A 15,502-nucleotide genomic window follows, 5' to 3' on the forward strand; every position below is an offset into this window, starting at 1 on the left:
GGGTTCGAGTCCCGATCCCGCACATTGGGTTAGAAATTTTTCATAAGAGATTTTTCTAACCCGAAGAGGCCTTAAGGTTAACCCCTATAATCGAAATAAAAAAATTAAAAAAAATGTTTTTGATCTACTGTATCTCAATTTCCAGATTTTTTAGCAAGTTAGGTTTTCGGTATAGTTGCCTATCAAAACCTACGAGGTGGTCAAACATACGAGGTGGTATATCGAATAGTATGGAGTTCTTTCACTAGGAGGCGCTAGTGAACATATTATTTTTTCGACTTACTGTATCCCACCAAGCTTCTGATTCTTTAGAAGGTCGTTGTTTTTTTCTTCGAAGTAAATTTGAAAATAGTGAATGTCACTTTTATCTCATTCAACTCAACGGAGTTATTATGTTGACAGTGATATGTCCATGAAATAAATGTATGCATGATTTTGGAACATGCATACAGATAAATTTAGGTTTGGAAGCCATTAACGATAAACAGATCACGAGGTATTCTGAAGAGAAGCGATAAAACTGTTAACGTTGTACAAAATACAATGCGCGATTGCCCGTGTTACAAAATTTGGTGCCGGAGAGTTAAATTCCATTGGAATCGGAATTGCTATGTTACGAGATGAAGTTCGCGGTCACATGCGAAATTCCCATATTAACCGGTATAATCATTATACCTAAATGATGTAAAACTAATTTAAGTGGGTTCTAAATTGCTTGAAATTGTTGGTCCAGATCACATTCCAAATCAAAGTCTCTTTAACCACATTAAGAACGGTTGATGATTTCGGAAGATCCGAAGAAGCGACCAAGTTCCGAAATTAGTTTCACAACTGTTTCTCATACATTCTCACAAGCATAGACTTAAATGAAGGGTGTAGTAGTCCTAGTCTTAAATGGAGGAGGGTGTAGTAACCTTAGTCTTAAATGAAGTGTATAATATTTTTCATTTCCCGTATACACCCATCCCCGCATGACCAAATAAGTTAGCAAGAAGGCAACATTGAACTAATGCTAATTAAGCTAATTAAGTAATACATTTTGTGTTTCAAGTACTTCAGCGTCGACGCGTAGCTTATCAAGTTCATGGCTGGTGAGACATTATATATTTACAAGGTGTACTAAGAATGTAATAAACGATTTCCACATTATTGAACATACTCAGCCATGGAATCATAGTTTGAAGAAATGAGAAAAGCACAATTTGCTGTACGTACAGGCTGAAAAAATTGTTGTCTGTCTCTCTAATTACATTAATTAGTACCACACCCGAGTAGAAGAAAATAACTGCGGAATACTGAATTTAGGTATCAATACCAACGACTGTTTACCACAATATGGTATTAATGGGCTCTACATAAGAGGTAAAATACCAAAAAAATAACACAGGCATGTTCTACAAATAACTATTTGATAATGAAACGAGTTATTATAATACCTGAATAATAATGAAACATTTTTCAACCTTCCAATAACAAAATTCACGCTATGGAGGTATTCAATAGGGTATTGGTTTGGTATTTGTAAAAATAACTGGAATACATAAATAATACTAAAATAAAATATTATACCTCATTGAGGTATTAAGCAGGTATTGAAAAATGTTTCTTCAATACCTGTTTAATACCTCAATGAGGTATAATAATCAATTAATACTAAGTTTTGGTATGAATACCAAAAAATAGTATGTTCGGGTTATTGCCCAGTTATTTTCTCCTGGTCGGGCACTTACCCTTTATGAGTTCAAGTGGTCAATTACGATTTGTTTTTCGCAAATTCATAACTATTCGAAGTCACGAAATATATTCCGATATTTTTAAAACGTACTTTTAGGCACTTGATGAGCCTTCTCTGGTAGTCAGCTGCCCGCAGACTCTTAAAATCTTGAATACCGCGCGAATTCCAGAGCAATTGTTGATCGAATCATTAGCTACCCATACAAACAATCTCCCTCCTCCTGTGACACTTGTAGAAAGTAAGGTCACATCATCGGCAGCCGGCCTCTAGCAATAGCAAGTGTCGGACTAACACCCCATCCCTTTCCCTGCTGCGATCTACATGCGGGCGTGATCGAAGCCGGTATTAATCTAGAAAAGACTTGGTATTGCAGATAGGGTTGATTTGACACTCCTGTTAATTATCTGTTCAATTTCGTTTAGTTCCGATCAATAACGGAATTGCATCTGAGAACTATCGCTCAAGCCCAAGTTACAGCTTGAAACAAACTTTTTAGAATTGGGGTTTCTTAGGGTGCTTACAGAGTGGCGGCGAAAAGCTAAGCTACGGCTGGAACTGACATTAGAGCGCGAGAAACATGCTTGCAGCATATCAAATAGAGCATGTCAGAGTAAAAGCAGGCAGTCAGCGCAGATCCGCTCGGCTTTCACTCTGACATCATCCCTTTGGTTTGCTGCAAGCAGGTTTCTCGCATCCTAATGTCAGTTTCAGCCCCAACTCAGCTTCTCGCGGCCACTCTGTAAGCGGCCTTACACTGACCTCATCATAGTTAAAGCGGGGGGCTTAAGAAGCAAGTAATGTAGAGAAAAACTCATTTGAGATGTTAATGCAAAGTAAGCGACCAACAAACAAGCTTCGGGTGATTAATACGACTTACAGTACATTTTCGTTTATAAATCCTATAGATATAGAATTTCAAAAATACCATGCATGTTGAATGTTGTTTTTTGCGCAAAATTCGCCACATAATCAATACCTATTCTCTTTTGTCTTGATACACGCTCGTGGGTTGGCTATATGGACTAGTGCTACGGCACGTATGCGTGATACGCTTTGGGGGTTTCCCGGCAGTGAGAAAGAGTTGTTGGGTTCTCGGAAATAATACAAAATTATATGGGTTGATGTGGAACAAACACTGCTAAAACGGGACTATCCAACCATGCAATCGAAATACATTTGTGATCTAGTAAAGCACCTACCGAAAGCCAAATACGGTACACATCTGTACGAGTAATGTGAGTTTTGAAATTCAGCTGAAAAAGCAGTGCGATTAAAACGTTTCGAATCGGCGAAATAAGGTAACGGATCCATGTTATAAACATTTACGACCGATCGGTGTCAGTGATCCTGTTTTGTGATTAGTTACGGTTGGTTTCGTATGAGCGAATATTCTACTAGTTCCAGGGATACCAGGTATACTTTTCAAATACCTTCGCATTTCATAAAAAAAAATGTCTTCATTTGTCTTCAACGGACAGGATTCTGTATCGGTTTTTGATTTTAGGCCAGAATTCTGCCAGAAATCAGTCAAACATCCGAAAAAAATTGTCTTCATAATGAAATACACGTCTTCACAGCATTTCAAATGTCTTCAAAATGAAGACAAATCTTCAAATCTGGCATCTCTGACTAGTTCTATCGTCGGAAGAAAAAGACAGTTTTTAGCTCCATTGTTTGCACTATTATTGCGCTAATGCTAGTAACTGTCTTTCGCAAAAAAGGTACAACACTGAGAACTGACATACAAGCAAACAGTATACGGACCTTGATCGTAGACTTGGTTCCAATGGTTATTCACGTATGCGAAATCTATGGTAGACGAGCCCTTATTCATCTCATTAGTCAGGATGTCACACTATTTCGATTGTACCTGTATCAGCATGCTTGCTTCGTTCTTAAGAAGCAATAACGAAGTGAAAAGTCGAGTCAACGCACCCTTATTCATCCTAACATTTGACCTAGTGCGTTGAATAAAGAGAGCAGACACTGCTCTAACGAATGTATTTAAATGGGTGGGATGAATACAGGAGCGAAGATGTGTTTATCGCACAGTAATCCTACTATCTACTAAGATATTCTGATCGGTTCTTTTCCGATATTATGTAGGACTAACATTCCTTTCCTTTCTCAGTGGAACAGATTTAGTCGGAGCCGATGACCGCATTTGACCAGTCTGATAGTCGAGAATTATAACGTCCCGTCAGACCGAAGGTTCCAAATTGCGCACTCTACCCTATACTAAGCGGGAGGAGAAAATTTCCAATACATGGACGCCAACGATAAATTGTGAACTTGTTTTATACGTTTGGTTGACTGCGATGCTTATAAATAGATTCGTTTGCTCTTCTCTGACAGAGATTTGTTTACACCGTTCACACCTCGTCGAGGGGGCAATCCATGCGGCTCTGCCTGACGAAGCGTGTCTGACCCGGCAACCGATCGACACTTCCTCGTTTTTGGATTGAATTCAACCCAAATCAAGGTCAATTCCATATTTGCGGCTGCTGATGATGTGACCTTACCGGAGGCCGAACGAACGTGTGTCGCTATATCATTATAGTGGATATCCGGGTGATAAGGAAGCGCGTAGCATTTTATTATTGTTTTGTGATCGAATCGCTTCTACGAACTTATTTTAAATAAAACGTTTGATTTCATTTTATAATATCTTTAGCGTCCCACTAACCACGTACTGCTAACTTACGCCTATAGAATAAAAATGTCTTATCAGCAAGTAACGCGAAATGATACGCTTCTGAGAAATGGAGAATGAATCACATCAGCAACGCGGATCATTGCCATCCGTAACTGTGGTACTGATAAGACGGTCGAATTGTGAACCCGTTGGACGCAAAATGACGTCTACGTGGGTCTTTAGATAGGGTAGACCGAATTATACGCATCGTGTTTAGATTAGTTTCGCGGAAAGGACTAATTTTGCAACGGTTTTTGAGTAGTCGCTAGAACATTAAAAAGCCTAATTCTTGTAGTACTAGAAGCATTGGGTTGAGCTTAGAACGATCTATCTCTAATCAAGCAACATAAAAACTTTTCGAATTTTGTTTGTGCTGTTAAATAGTTTTGCACACCATGAAAAAAGAATAATCTAAATGGGCCTCCAAAAATAGCACATGTTTGTGTTTGGCATTCATATAGATAACTGGAGGTATTTTTTCCGCGCAGTAATTGAGCTTGTTCCTAGGGAAAATATTCAGATCTGTTTATTGTCTATGGTACATATATGGTATTAAAGGGTATATTTGAGAAAAACGGAACACACAAAACTGTTCATCATAATTTTGCTTTTTATCGAATTCATACGAATATTCTCTGTAATGGTCAACTTGAACGACGTGTTGACGTAAAACTGTTCAATCCAAGTAGTTGGCGAATGTCAAACAACAAGATACTGAAAAAATAGTGAGCCATTTTCCACGAGCACACCCTTTTCGCGTGTTCAAGCGTTTGCGTGGCAACCAACAAGTATTGTCTGGTGACTGTTCACTTGCACAAATATATTAGGGTACAACACTTACTATTTGAGTATTATAGTTTGATCTATTTTTAACCAAACTCTTGCGAAATTTTCACAAATACACCTGAAAACAGCGAGAGTACGGGAGAGTCTCAAGCTTAAGCATTGAGAAATCCGAGCGAAAATTCTGCGAATTTTCCCTGAGCTCACAGTTACGAAAACGACATCTAACGCGCCGCGCACTGTGTTTTGAAAAATCTTTACGCGGAGGCACAATATTATTTCCTTTTATACTTCGAAGAAAAAATAGCTTTACCGCTTATAATATCTTAAATCGAACGAACGACCAGTATTTTAAATATCTTAGAATTTCAACAACTACGTAACGGGAACGCTGAACGTGTATCAAATTTCATCTTACACATGCAAAGCTACCGATGAAAAGATACTCAAACAAACGGAGTAAACACGAAAATCCGACGAATTAAGTAGCCTAACCGATGTATTAAATAGATATCATTCGAAGTTTGCGAATAGCCGGTGCGAGATTACCTAAAGTATCGCAGAATTAACGCCGGTGACGTAATCTCAAATTCAACCAATCGGCACCGAATTGCAGCAAGGTTCCTAAACCTAAACTATCCCGAACTAATTGAATCGACACGTGATCGCACGGTTGCTATAGTATATTGAAAGTGAATTCTAATAGCCGTAACATAAGCGGCGAACTAAAGGAGCACGGTCTAGTTTGAATATAAGGAAGAAAGACCACCGAGAGAGAAAAAAGCGTGAATATTTTGTCCTTCTCGATCCCAACGCTGGCTGAGGAAGTCACTTGTTTGAGCGTAACAATCGTTACACCCGGGAACAGTTGAAAAACAAAAAAAATACCAATTGAACCAACCGCAGTTAACGAAGAGATGTTGTGCAAATTGAATCATGCTTAAAAATAACATACGTCTCTCCCACCACCGGTCGGCAGATAAAGTTTTCTTTTTCAACAAAGAATGCTGGCGAAAAGTGAGAACATTGCCACGTTCACCTAATCACCAGTGTAAATCAGCGTGTTATTGTACCACATTTCACCACCTTTGAGCTGTGGATTAATCCCCGTTAACCCTGGGGCGCCCATGGTGATATTTTCGGGGCACCGCTCTCAACAGAGATTTTCTAATTTAATAAGACGGAACTTGATACCGTGAAATGCCCTGATACCGTAAGGTTAAGAACGTTTCAAGTAACAAGTGAGTCTGAAAATTCAAATTTTCGATAAACGATTGTGATTATAGCTTTGGCTCACATCACATTAAATATATTTGATATGAAAAATAAAAATTATACTGCTAATGGCTAAAAAACCCTTGGAAAAAATCATTGACGAACGACATGTCAATACGCCTAATACCGCGCACCTCAGAGGGATAATACCGAATACCACGCAAAATAATTCCTTATATCCTGTGCCATAAAATGGACTAAATACTGATGTAAATAATGGAATTTGAGTGAAAACTTACAGAACTGATTGTAGAATTGATTTCTTCTCATACTTTTTCTTCAGTTTTAGGCGCTTAGATTGCAGCTGAACATTTTTGTCAGCTTGTAGTTTTCTGTCGTTCAGTTTTCTTCCTTTTCTTTTCCTTTAACTCAGTTATTTTAATGTTCTCAATAGTTTCCACAAACTTATCGTAAGCAGCACTAGTTGCAACCGAGGTTGGATGTGGCTTCGATCTTGATTCTGATTTAGCATTCTGTAACATTTTAGGAGCACAAAACACCTCACCCAATACGTTCAGAAGCTCGGCTGGATGATGAGACAGATCTAATGGTGTCGTTTCGACAAATGATTCTAGAAAAAATGGATCTTATTAGATTATAAAAATGTACAGTTAAAAATTTATTACCTTGGTTTTTGTCGAAGCTTTTGAATAATGGTCCTGAATCTAGACAACTCCTCTTTTGCATCTGTGCCTGCTGGTACCTGTGTTGGTATCAATTGGGAACTATTTGGTACATGTTTAATCCTCTGCCAAACCTTAAAAAGCCCAGTGTTCTTAGCGCTGTCCAGCCACTCACGGGAGGACTCACTGCAAATATAATCATCCACTTGCTGATGTGTCAAATTATTTTAAATTTCTATCAGCAAGTTTTTCTGGACGCCAGCAGCTTGCTGCATACTTGAAAATTTGCCAGTTGATCTGTACTCAAAAGTAAAATCTACAGCTTTACACAAGAGAGACTGCATCCACATCCCATGGATGTAAACCACATCATTTGAATCCATTACTTAAAGTGCGTTCGATGTTTTCCATTTTTTTAATCGCTTCGTAAAGTAACAGAGCAATTTCACTTCCTGGTAGCGGATCCCCTGCATGCTCAACCTGCCAATTGGTTCCAGTACTGTTCGAGCGGTCCAAAACAAACTGACATCGAATGACTGTGTAATTTGGGGCGTGGAAAAAAGAACCATATTCTTCTCTTTACCCAAAGCGATGGAATCCGCAGATACGTGTGATGAATTCCTCAAGTGGAGAAAAAAAAGCATCTCTCGTCATCCAACCGGAGTCAGCTTTCCCAGCTGCCCATTCTTTTGGAAGTCTTCAAAATATTTCACTAGGGACTCTATGTTTATAAGGGAATAGCATCATAGTTGGTGCAAGTATGCCAGCAGCGTCGCCGGAGAAAACAGCCGCGTAGAATTTGAATTACCAACCCAAGTATGAACTTGTCTTCCATCGTCTTTTGCTAGCACTACGTCTCGAGTTGGAATCATGCGGACAGCAGTTTCTTTCATGTTAAAAAATTGGATAACCTCCTCCAACTGATTCTCCATAACAAAAGATGCGATTTCTCCAAACCATCTCTTGATTTGCTCGAGGCTTCCATTGACTCTACTTTTCGACAATGAGCTCGCCACCTCACGCGAAATTTTCGGGTGACGTTTCAAAAAACCAGTGACCCGTCGCAGTCCAGTAGCTCCAGCTTTGAATGGATTTTTAATCTCGGCTAATTTGATGTATTTTTCAACAAAAGCTCAAAGACGTGGTATATTAATGGGGAGCCCAAACTTGGCCATACCAATCAACCATTCGGCCATACGATCTTTACCTTCGAGCCTGTTGATGGGTGGTGCTTCCGGTGTAGAAGTCGAATATCGTTTTTTGATTTTATCGCGGATGGTGTTTTCGGGAACCTCATTGCAAACGAGATGCAGCACGTACAGATCCGTACTTTCGTCACATTATCCACTGCTTTGTATAATTGCTCCTGATGATACAGCATACGTTTTTTCGGAGCCATCATAACTAAAATTCAGCCACGGTATTACGTATCAATTAGTTAGCGGCCTCAATCTGTTGAACAGAATACAGGACTTTGTACGCCGAATTAAGAAGGGTTATAGCGCACTCCAGTATGTGCCCTTTCTTAAAGAGGCAGGACCTTCTTCTTTCTCCCATCTGTTCGACATAATATGGTGCAGGACTTCACATAGTTTCTCACTGCCTTGTTTAAGAAGTTAAGCCAGGGCCGGTCCTTCCCCGCACCTTTGTTATTTTTCAGGTCATTGATAGCTTTTCTAACCCCATCCAGTGTAGGCGGCTCCACAGCTTGTCCGTCATCGCTAATGTTGTGCTTCGCTTCAACCGTTTAGTAAAGTCTCAAAGTAATTCTTCGATCTGGCAGCCACTTTTGTCAGCAAATTACTTTCTTGGTCATTGCACATGATGGGAGATGGCGCTGTTTTTCTCCGCACGTTTCTGCGATACCTCACAAATTCTGTTAGGACGGAGTCCATCACAATCCTGACCTGTCGAATTCTCATCTTTCACAAGCGACCTTGGAAAGTGGATGTTCATTGGAACATCCAATGTTTTACTATTGTCAATTGTGAGAGAACCATCGCCTCTTGCACTTGTCCTAAGTCATTTGTGTGATCCTTTGATAATGCTTTTTGAAGGCAAACTGCCTCTGGAAAGCTTCTGATGTTTTGACAAAACTCGCGCATTGATAGTTTCTTAGCCTTCCTCAACTCAGCGTTGTATTTGGTAAGAGCGGTCCCATAGTCTGACCAGTTACCAGTAATCTTCGCTTTATTAGACAGGCGTCTAGCTGCCTTCTTAAATGATGCTAGATTTTCGTTCCACCAAGAAACATCCCGACATACAGACCGCACTACAAGAGGGCAATTGTCATTGTAAGCGATTAGTTCATTATATCCCAAGGATAGCACAAAGGTTTGTCCATTGGACCGGAGTCCCAAGGGTTGCTGGTTCGAAGCCTGCCTCTGGAGGATTTTTTCACATAATTGCTTTCGTTTAACTCACCATTTCGATCTGTTTTTTCCGTTGGATACCCCCAAAAAGTCAGATTATGATCCTCTGTTGTAGAACATTTGCCGCAATATTCAGAAATGCTGGAGATTGGATCTAAATCCCCGTTCTTTTCGACTGTTCCAGGCGTGCGCGGAATACACACCATTTTTTTCCTTTTTTCTCTGTGTTTTCACTGTGAGTTTAGAGGCTTATGTGACGAACATTATATGTATGTGACCCAACAGACTAGGTTCATCAGAAACGTGCCAACTTTTTATCTTTTCCGTTATTTGAGCGCTGCCTAACGTGAGGTTCAGTACTTCACTTCTACCTGTGTTCATAAATTTAGGTTCAACTCCCTTGTTACATATATTGACATCATTTGACGAAAGGTATTCTAGTAGATACTCACCTCTGGTATTTATATCCGTGCTACCACATATTGTGTGATGCGTATGGGCATCACATCCAATGATGAAGGGCTTGTTTATGCTTCACAACTTTATGAGGGCATCGATATCAGAAAAGTGTGCAGTATCCGTATCGCCAGGGAAGTAGGCAGATACTTGCCCCTAACCGTCGGTGTCTTCACTGTTATTGCAACGACGTCTCGTTGAATGACTCCTGTAATTAGAGAGAACTTTATTAACCCCTTTTTATCAGAACTATAGCTCTTGGAGTTGGCTGGTCTCTAGAGTACACTATTTTGTGAGCTGAGGAATGTAAACCAAAGATTTTTAATGTTATTTTCCCCATGCTTCTAGTATAAGAGCGATATCTAGGTGCTTTTTGGTAAACCTCCGGACAGGGACGCTTTTGGCACCTTTTGCGTGATGAAGGAGCATTTGGATGCAGCGAATTCTACTTCGTCCCCTTTATTTTGCCGACAGCTAGTCGCAGACTGTGTGCTGCTTAACGTTCCAATGACCTTCTTTGACTCAGTTTGCTAACCATCCACGGATTTGGGATGCATCGTTCTATACGGAACTCTCGAGACAAGCGTCGTAGTGGGAGAGGAGTAGATCCAGAAATGATTGATTTCGACTAAAGAATCCAGCTCTGCATATAATTTTTTCGTTGATCGATATTGACTCACCGGAATTATGATAATCTCACCTCATAACCCTACAAAGAAATGAGATGAACGATTTATCTAGTAGAATAATAATCTCTTGACACAAGACAAAACTGAACGAAAAAACACGGATTGGTAAATCTTACAACCAGATTTCGTTTCAAAATAACAGCCATTTCTTACTTTTGGCATTCGATTTTTGTTATAGATTCGGTCATTGGGGCAAGCATCCCAATGATTCAGACATCAAGTATTGTGACAGTCGATCCAATAACCTTGACGCCAATTATGGTACGCCTAATTCCTAATTCCTGCCAGGAAAGACAACTATTCTCAAACACGTGACTTGCTTGTTGCCTGACGCTCAGATTAGACACAGTATTGATTACAAAATTTTTTCATTCTGAAGGCAGATTTACGATACACAAACTGTCAACGAACTTGTATAGTTACCTACATAACGAATAATTTTATTTTGGTTAAGTGGCGAACTAGTAGAAATAACAATCATGATGGATGCCTGTGAGATTGCCAATTTTCTTGCAAAGGAATTGTTTATGAATCAGGTAGCATCGCATTACACAAAAAATAACAAAACTTTTCTCATTCCTCTAACCAATCGCAACTAAACCAAAACAAACTTTTCTCTTCCTTCCTTCCAGTTCGCCTCCTTTGATGGTATCCACAGTGGTGTTCCCACGAAAACGACCCCGACGCTGACGCCAACCACGCTCAAAAACATTGAGCAAACCTTCATGGAGCTGACAAACGACAACTCCAGTAACATTCCCTGTCAGGCCGGTTTTGTCCCACCGGCGTACCCGTTCGATGATCACAGTCAAGATCAGGACAACAGTCGCGATTCGATGAGCTCTGGCACCAACAGTTCATGGCAGGTTACCCCTCCGCCCATTATCTCTGAGGATATGGACTCGAAAGATTCCACCGCGTCGCGCGAGGCAACTTCCGAGTCCCGCTTGCTAATGTCCCGTGCCACCGGTATGCAGGCAGCTATCAATGTGATGGTCCAGCAGAATAATACGGCAGTAAAACTGCTCGGTGCTGAGGGTACCAATGCAAATGTAGCGCTTCCTACGCCACGCAACTCTCGACGCATGGGAGGTAGACGTCCAACGAAGGCATCGAATCTTACCCCCGAAGAAGAGGAGAAACGACGTGTCCGTCGCGAGAGAAACAAAATGGCTGCGGCTCGCTGTCGACGACGACGAGAGGATCACACCAACGAGTTGGTGGATGAAACCGATCAGTTGGAAAAGAAAAAGCAGGCCCTCCAGGACGAGATCAAACAGTTGCAACAAGAGAAGGAAGATTTGGAATTTCTATTTGATTCACACCGGGAGCATTGTCGTTGGCAGGGTCGCCGCAGCCCGCAGGAACGAAAACCAGTCGAGCTACAACAGTCGTTACAGCACGTAGCTACCGATCTCAAAATCATACCACCAATGAAAATCAAAGCAGAACCCGAGGAGCTTCCGGAACAGCCACCTGCGAAGAAGTAAGTTCCTTCTTCATTTTATACCATCCTTTTTCCATATAAATATGTTAATTCAATAAAAACTTGATAATAACAAACCACTCACCATTTCAGGTTGATCCTCTCCAACACCCTGACGGACAGCCTTGACACACCGACACCACTCAGCATCGCACCGGTTCTGACCAGTGTAAACCTGCCGAAGACGATGACACTTCCGTTTAGCGCCAGTGTGTTAAATACACCTACCATAACCTTCTCCGGAGGTCGTCCAAGCAGACCGGTTAGTTTGGATGTGAAATCAACTACCGCCTTTCCGCTGCTGAACGTACGGAATATACCGATGGACACCGGTGTCGGCATTTCTACGCCCTCGAGCGGACTGTTCAATTTCGATAGCCTGATGGACGGTGGTACCGGCTTGACGCCGATCGCAGCACCCATTTCCCTCCAGTCAAATCGCGGTCCGCTGGATCTCATCACGCCCAGCACCAGTGAACCGTCGAAACTGTGCAGCCTGTGAAGGGGTAGGGTATATATAGCAAATGAAAGCAATTTAGTTGAGTATGAACGAGTGTGAATTTACAGATGGCGTTGTGATTTTAATCTTAACATTTTATAATGCTATAACGGAATATTGTAAGCTGCATGTCTGATGTCTGAACGCATGAGGATGTGGTCGCCATTCAGTGATTAGATTATACGCTATCTTTGTTATGTTCTTAATTTGCAAAAGTTTTATTTTGAACCTTCAAAATTAGAAATCATTATATATTTATTCACGGTCACTTTAGTTATAGCTCAAGCGAATAAAGATGTAGAAAAGTTTTTTTGTTGAAACCTAAATCTATGCTATTGGTGCCTTTTATTATAATATTTTCACCTACCTACGGTCTACCGATTTCTACTACCATTTTTCGTTTGTTATATTTCATTAAACTAGTTTTCATCTGGAACAGTATGAAAAAGGTAATTGACGAATAAGTTTACGCGTTATTTTTAATCATATTAGTAAAGTATTAAAAAAGTAAAATCTAGAAACGACATCCGAGCAGCGATCCATTTATGAATATATTTCTGGATTCAACTGGAAATAAGCAGAAAAAATGTCCATCCATTTCTTCAAGAAAACAGGAGTGTACGATTGAATAAGTGCATAATGCTAGAACGGAAATGACATGCATGAAAGATAAGGCAGCGTTTCACAATGCAACGAAAAAAAGGAAGAGAAATATTTACAGTTTACTTTATCTACACAAGCCACCAACAAAAACCTTGTCCTTATCTTACTCATTTTAAATTTCTGTTCGGCGGGTTATAGCAAAGAAAACAACAGAAACAAAAACGAAAATTAACATCAAACAGAAACTTAGCTATTAGTTGCTTTATGATTAAGCGGCAACCCGAAAATGCCATACTATATCGATAATACCAATTGAAACCAAAAATTTGCAGAAAAAAATAACAATGCTGGTTTTGACTTGCATTAGAACCAAAAAGAAAGACGTGTATGTGTAACCTTCGGCGTCCATAAGATAAGCAAATGCGTTGAATTTTTGAATAAAGATTCAACATCTTAATATTTCGTTTATCATTTATACATCAGTGTAATTACAAAAAGAGAATAAATAAAACTTTGTTATGGAATTTGCGTTTCGACTTCGTCTCATCAGAACCCAAAACTAACATAGTGACAAAACTAGCGAGATGTTTCAAACGACACTCATCTAGAATAAACAGCAATGACCCAGTCCAGTCTTGGAGCAATCGACTCGTTACTTACCTATTTTCCTCCTCGCAAAACTTTATTTAATCAACGATAGCATACTTTTCTATCTGCCTCTCGTTTCTTCTGCTGTAAATTTTATGCATTGAACATATTCGGTCTATCCTGAGTGCATATAAGGAGAGTGACGACACTGTCAAAATTGGAACAATTATTATTTGTCAGTGTCATTCCAAACGAGTCAAATTCATGTATTTTGACAGGTCGTTTGTTCGTTTGGAATATCACTGACGGATAATCATGACAGTTGTCTTCACTCTCCTTACATACACTCTGGGTCTATCCACTCATTGAATGCTTACTAGGAGTATATGCTAGAAAATGTGAAAAATTCACAACAGAATAAAAAGACGGGACAAGAAAGTATGCTAACTCTGCATATTTTTGTTTCTCAAAGTACGCTTCAAACGCACTTTCCGCTTCAATTCGGCACCAAATAGTTCTAGACAAACATGACAAATGGTCCGAAGTGCAAATGAGAGCCTCTCTTTGTTTACTTTCTCTTTCGATTACTACGGCGTCATCATAAAACTTTCCAATATAGGTTCAAGATATATCGAAATACTCTGATTTCGACTAGCATATTATGCTACGAGTTAAGGAACAAACGTACGAACGGCCGGGTTTTCAGCGAAAGAGAAACTGTCATTTGCACTTAGGACCATTTGACATGTTTGGCTTTTAAATAAAATTCTCCTTTACGAAATCATCAGGTGACATACGATGTCTCCTTCGTCAGCTTTCGCCCCAGTTGGTATCGATTTGCGAAAGAAATATTGAAAATGAGTCCCCAGGCTGGACGGCGTTTACCGCTGCTGCGGTACACTCCACAAGAAGAGAGCAGGTCACTCTTACTAGCCTTTTCCATCCTTTTTTTTTTTTTTTTTTTTTATTTCAATTATAGAGGTTTTAACCTTAAGGTCATTCGCCTCTTCGGGTTAGAAAAATCTCTTAGGAAAAATTTCTAACCCTATGTGCGGGGTCGGGACCCGAACCCAGGTGCGCTGCGTACAAGGCAATCGATTTACCAATACGCTACGCCCACTCCCCTTTTCCATCCTCTTTTGAATCGACCCTGCTAATCCCATTTTGACAAAAGATATCCAGGTTATAAGTTTGCTTCCGTGTGTGACCAAGACACACACACACACCACAGACAAGACGCTACCAGCTAGACCAGCGCTAATTCGCCTTTCGCAAGCAAATACGGACCGAAGTGTACCAGGATTCATCCGGTATTTGCTGATGGATTGTCAACACGCCGCCATAGCGATACAGGAAGTTGTTCAGGATTGTTACGGGAAACAATATCAAAAAGTGACTAATCTGCCCGAAATTTTTCGCGGATCTCAAACCATTGCCTATACATCTTTAAACGAAAGTGGCAATGATTTTTATTTGAAAATTCTAAGAAAGTTCTCATGTATTGCCCAGATGAATCTTTTATTAATAGGCTAAGCAAATGGTGTCTTGCAACTGAAAATGTTGCGAGCTTTCATTAATTTTGAAATATGACAACCCAAATTATTTTCACTCGTTCTGTGACTCTCGGACCGATTGGTCGATCTTTCCAGTCCGTGCAGTGTTATCCGCTACCAAGGTTATCTTGTGCATTTCTACTGT

General features: G+C 40.1%; 1 protein-coding gene across 5 annotated transcripts in view; it reads left to right on the top strand.

Moving 5' to 3' along the window:
- The window catches only part of LOC131680838 (transcription factor kayak), a 47,441-nt gene extending 33,701 nt beyond the window's left edge, over positions 1-13,740 (top strand). For 3 of the 5 annotated variants that reach the window (XM_058961552.1, XM_058961558.1, XM_058961564.1), the window contains exons 2-3: positions 11,261-12,114; positions 12,208-13,740. In XM_058961552.1, the coding sequence (XP_058817535.1) occupies positions 11,261-12,114; positions 12,208-12,616 (1,263 nt within the window). In that variant the 3' untranslated portion in view covers positions 12,617-13,740. Of the gene's footprint in view, positions 1-5,411; positions 5,999-11,007; positions 11,165-11,260; positions 12,115-12,207 lie in introns of those variants that run through there. The other 2 variants (XM_058961570.1, XM_058961575.1) reach the window with 2 other exon arrangements.
- Positions 13,741-15,502: the final 1,762 nt, after the last annotated feature.

This window comes from Topomyia yanbarensis, chromosome 1 (genome assembly GCF_030247195.1).
Source record: "Topomyia yanbarensis strain Yona2022 chromosome 1, ASM3024719v1, whole genome shotgun sequence".
NCBI classification, from domain to species: Eukaryota; Metazoa; Arthropoda; class Insecta; order Diptera; family Culicidae; genus Topomyia; species Topomyia yanbarensis.